Source organism: Ammodytes marinus (genome assembly GCF_949987685.1).
Source record: "Ammodytes marinus genome assembly, chromosome: 15".
NCBI lineage: Eukaryota > Metazoa > Chordata > Actinopteri > Uranoscopiformes > Ammodytidae > Ammodytes > Ammodytes marinus.
Window position 1 is genome coordinate 2067643 of NC_137219.1, and position 5000 is coordinate 2072642.

Genomic DNA, 5000 nt, shown 5'->3' on the forward strand with positions numbered 1-5000 from the left:
AATATTCTTAAAACATTTTTTTTTGTTATTTTGTAAATTTTATTGAGTGGTTTCATGATAAAAACTCTTATTTTGAAAGTAAGACAGGGGTGATAAAATAGGGCAGTTTTGCTATTCTCTTTCATTTAACCAAATTACCTTGTGTTTGCTGCAAAAAGAATGAGAAATCAGAGACAAACATTTTTTTCAATTTTATTTAAAAGGGGGTTGGGGGGGGTGGAGGGGGGGGTCAAAAAGTGACGTTATAATGGAAGTCAATGGTACAAATCGTGTACTTAACATACCCAGTGTAACTTTTTTATTCAATCTGACATTATACAAAAAGTAATAATGCACCAAAATCAATTTTCTCACCTATTATTCAGATGGGTAAGCCGTTGATTTAAAATAATAATCAAAGTCAAATTACTTTTTCTGAATATTGAATTATAGTGTATTTTTTCAAAAAGGCTGTTAGCGGTATATGATCAAAACTGGCATCTAAAGGGTTAATTTTTAAGTGTGATTAATTAAATCATGACATAAATTGAACAACAACCCCTTCATCAAATACACGGGACAAAAATTCTGAAGAAATATTGATCTTTCATCATTTTTTTACACTTCAAAGGTGCAGTGTGTAATATGACATCATCAAGAAAGTTCTACAAAATTCTAGAATGCAACGCTCCCTGGGTAACCCCACCCCTTTAGAATAATAACAGAAGCTACAGTGGCCTTCAAGGACAAGAACAATTCTAAATTTTAAACAATGCAACTGATGACATTCCAACTATGACACTTTCAAGATGGCGGCACTAGGCCTTGGTCCAAAATATGCAGAAATATGGACATATATGAGACCCTTTCTAAGGGGGAAAAAAATTATTCAAAACAATTTTTTCAGCTATTATGCACTGAATTAAATGTACTTATGGATATTATAATTACTTTCTACAAAATCTGCTAGGAAATAAAACCCAAAATTCTACACACTGCAGGTTTAAAGTTCAAAATACAAATCTTGTACCAAAACATACGCAGTGTTACTTTTTCTGAACAAGGCACAAGAGTTAACTTTGTGAAAAACCTGGATCCTTAGAAATGTTCATGTGTGTAAAGGTGTAGTCAGTGATTCTGGAGAGTGTTTGTTGATATAATACTTTTTGTCAAAATCAGTGAAATCTCCTCATGATCCACTTACTGTCAGTACTGTGTGTGTGTGTGTGTGTGTGTGTGTGTGTGTGTGTGTGTGTGTGTGTGTGTGTGTGTGTGTGTGTGTGTGTGTGTGTGTGCGCTGGTGTTAATACGGGCATAATGCTAAAGCTACAGTGGGCCCCCTTTGTTTACATACCAGTTTACATAGCCTAAACTGTGTATTAACACTGGATTTTTTTTTCAGCTCACACATAGCACTGACAGGTAGTGGATCATGAGGAGATATTGATCTATTTTTATTTATTTGCTGCACTACACATGTAATGATGAAAAATGTATTGATTCATTCGATCGGCTCTCAGCAATACAAATGCAGAAGTTTAAGTTTAAGGATTTCTGTCTATTTGAGTTTACTGAACTCAGCAGTGTATCCTATATCAACCCAAACTCCAGCGTAGAGCGGCTGAGTGAATGTGGTCTTGACTCTGTGGAGGAGAGTCATGGTTTCAGAGACGCTGTAGAAGGACAGAACACCTGCACTGTGATCCAGGTACACTCCTATTCTGGAGGACAGAGGACCTGAGACGGGAATAACGACAATATTGTGCATAAAGATATATCTGTTTGTGTCACAATCTAACATCCAAGATTTGTCATTTAATCCAAATCCACTTCCTCTCCCTGCTCTGCTGATATTCTTGTATGCGACTGCTACGCCAACATAGCCTCTCCACTCCACCTCCCAGTACCAACGACCAGTCAGACTCTCTGTACTCAGGACCTGAGGATGACCAGTGAATCTCTCTGTGTGACTAGAATAAGACTGTGTTTTACCCATTCTTGTTGCTTTCCTGTTCCCATCAGATAATAACAGATATGTGTTTGCTGTGTTTGGATCCAGTGTGATTCCACGTGCATATCTCAAGAATCCAGCTCTGGTCTTGGGCTCTGGTTGAGGCAGTGAAACATCCACTTCAGTCACCATCAGTGAGATGTTTGTCCCTGTCTCTCTCAGGACGTCCCGTAGCATCTCTCTGGCTTCTGACACAGCCGCTGTCACGTCCTCAAAGTATCTCAGAGGACGGATGTTGATGCTGGAGGATGAGTGAGTAGATTCACTGAGTGCTGGCAGTGAGCGGTAGTCGTGTAGAAACTGGTTGTGATCTTCTGTGTGGGACACAGGGAAGAAATGAAGAGAAATATCTGAAATTGCCCCTTGAAAGAGGTCTGTTAATGCCGCAGTAAAACAGATCATTCTATTTTTGGTGATTTTAACGGCAGGCTATTGATATGGGTCAACTATGTACCGCTAGGCATTCATAGGACTTTCCTAAACACACAACGTGAATCTATACTGATCCTCCAATATATGGTTTAAACTTGCATTGGAGTGCACTGGGCATTACATTTCATTCAAAGTGGTATTAATGGCTTGTGGTGTAGTGGTTAGAGCCCCCCCCCCCCCATAGAGTCTCAGTCCTCTTCACAGCAGACCCGGGTTAGAATCCAGCCCGGGTCGTTCTCTGCATGTCATTCCCCTCTCTGACACATTTAAACTCTGTGTTTCCAAACTGTCTAATAAATGCATAAAATGCAAAAAAAAATAAAAAATTTAAAAAAGGGGTATTAAATTGTCTTTAACTTACTTAAATTTCATTTGGAGAATCTGGATTAAGGGAACAAGGTATTTCCAAACATTTTATAAAACTGGAAATATTCCAAACTGACTTAAAACATATTTCACAGGAACACAGAAAGCCCCTGGTAAAGAAGGTGAATTTCCTACCGTGTCGTGTCAGGGTCTTCAGCTCAGCGTCTCTCCTCTTCAGCTCAGCGATCTCCTGCTCCAGCTTCTCCTGAAGATCTCTGACTCGACTCACTTCAGTTTCCTGTTGGGATCTGAGCTGCTGCTTCACATCAGAGCTTCTCTTCTGGATGAGACGGATCAGCTCGGCGAAGGTCTTCTCACTGTGCTCCACTGCTTTATCAGCAGAGCCATTGATAGCCTCCACCTCCTGTTGGAGAACCTTCACATCTTTCTCTACGTCTGTGATTCTCTGCTGGATGTTTAGTCGACTTCCCTGAAGCTTTCTCTGCCTCTCAGTGCATTCTGCTGCAGCTGACACTGTGTCGTGGCCTTTGTGTTCGTCCATTGAACACAGAATACAGATAGACTGCTGATCAGTACGGCAGAAAATCTTCATCACCTCATTGTGACGAGAGCAGAGGTTCTCCTGGAGCTTCTTGGAGGGCTCCACCAGCTTGTGTTTCTTTAATGGGGCTGCATCATAATGAGGCTGGAGGTGTTTCTCACAGTAAGAGGCCACACACACCAGACAGGACTTGAGGGCTTTCAGTTTTCTCCCAGTGCAGACGTCACAGGCCACATCTTCAGGTCCAGCATAGCAGTGATCAGCAGGAGCAGCTTGGAGTCCAGTCTTCTTCAGTTGCTCCACTAGATCTGCTAACATGGTGTTTTTCAGCAGCACAGGCCTCGGATCAAAGAACTGCCTACACTGAGGGCAGCTGTAGACATGTTTCTGACCCTCTTCATCCCAGTGGGTTTTAATACAGTCCATGCAGTAGTTGTGTCCACAGGTAAGACTCACCGGATCATTTAGAAGTTCCAGACAGATCGAACAAGAGAAAGTTTCCCGGTCCAGCTGAACTCCGCTCTGCGCCATTTCAGCTCTCAGTGTCAGTGACTGTCTGAGTCAAACTGTAAACTGAATAACTGTATATTGAGGGAGCGTGTACTTATGAGGACAGAGTGCAGCTCACTGTGTCTGAGATAAGAGATAAGGGTTCGGCCTTATCAACCTTTATCCAATCCTGGAAGAGGAGCTGCTTTATGACTATGAACTTTTTTTCTTCATTTACAATCAAGGCAAGGCAAGGCAGGTTTATGTCTATAGCACAAGTCTTACACAAGGCCATTCAAAGTGCTTTACAGGGCCATGAAAAAAGTAATTCAATGACGGGTTGAAAAGGAAACAGAAAAGTCTTCAGATTTGATATAAAAGAGCTGAGAGTTGCAGCAGACCTCAAGTTCTCTGGGAGTTTGTTCAGGATATTTGGTGCATAAAAAAACTAAAAGCTGCCTCTCCCTGTCTAGCCCTAACTCTGGGGACCGAGAGACCTGTCCCAGACGACCTGAGAGCTCAGGCTGGTTTACACAGTAACAGCAGATCATAAATGTATCACAAGTCAGACACAAGGCCGTTCAAAGTGCTTTACAGGGTCATAAAATACATCATTCAAACCATTCACCATCTAGTTATGAGAAACACTAACTACTTCTAGATAGTGCGGCTTGGACACATCCCCAGTACTGAACCCAGGGTCATTGGGTGTTTAGGGTTTGTATTAAGTACTTTGTGTTACATTTGATTGTATGAAAAGTGCTCTATAAATAAAGTTTGATGGATTGATTAATTGATTGTCCCCTCCTCTCCGGCACCCCAGGGGGTATATTTCATAAGGGTTTTCTGTAGCTTGGTTTGGGTGCTTCCTCACAGGAGCTGCAGTTCGGGATGCTAACCCTCACTGCCCCTGTTCCCGTCTCTCTGTGCTGCCCGCTGTCTGTCCAGCCGTCACCACACTATTCTGGGTCATCATCCAGCCTTTCCTGGATGACAACCCAGAATAGTTATGAGTAACACCAACTACTTCTAGATGGAGCGACTTGGACATATCCTCAGTCAGTGCGTTTCCATGGGACAACTGGATTGGATTATCACATATACCGAACTAGACACTCGAACGGACCGCGTCACTTGTCTGAGTATACATGGGGCGACTGTGGCTCAGTTGGTAGAGCGGGTCGGCCGATGATCAAAGGGTTGGAGGTTCGATCCCCGTCC

At 42.3% G+C, this 5000-nt stretch overlaps 1 protein-coding gene across 1 annotated transcript; it reads right to left on the reverse strand.

The window, feature by feature from the left end:
* Positions 1-1537: 1537 nt before the first annotated feature.
* LOC307261605 (tripartite motif-containing protein 16-like) lies at positions 1538-3839 on the reverse strand (the record flags this gene model as incomplete). The annotated part of the gene is made up of 2 exons (XM_080042186.1): positions 2924-3839; positions 1538-2304 (listed from the first exon to the last, which is right to left on the reverse strand). Exons 1-2 carry the CDS (start codon positions 3819-3821, stop codon positions 1538-1540), a joined length of 1665 nt encoding a protein of 554 aa, XP_079898312.1. The 5' UTR covers positions 3822-3839.
* Between the last annotated feature and the right edge of the window lie 1161 nt (positions 3840-5000).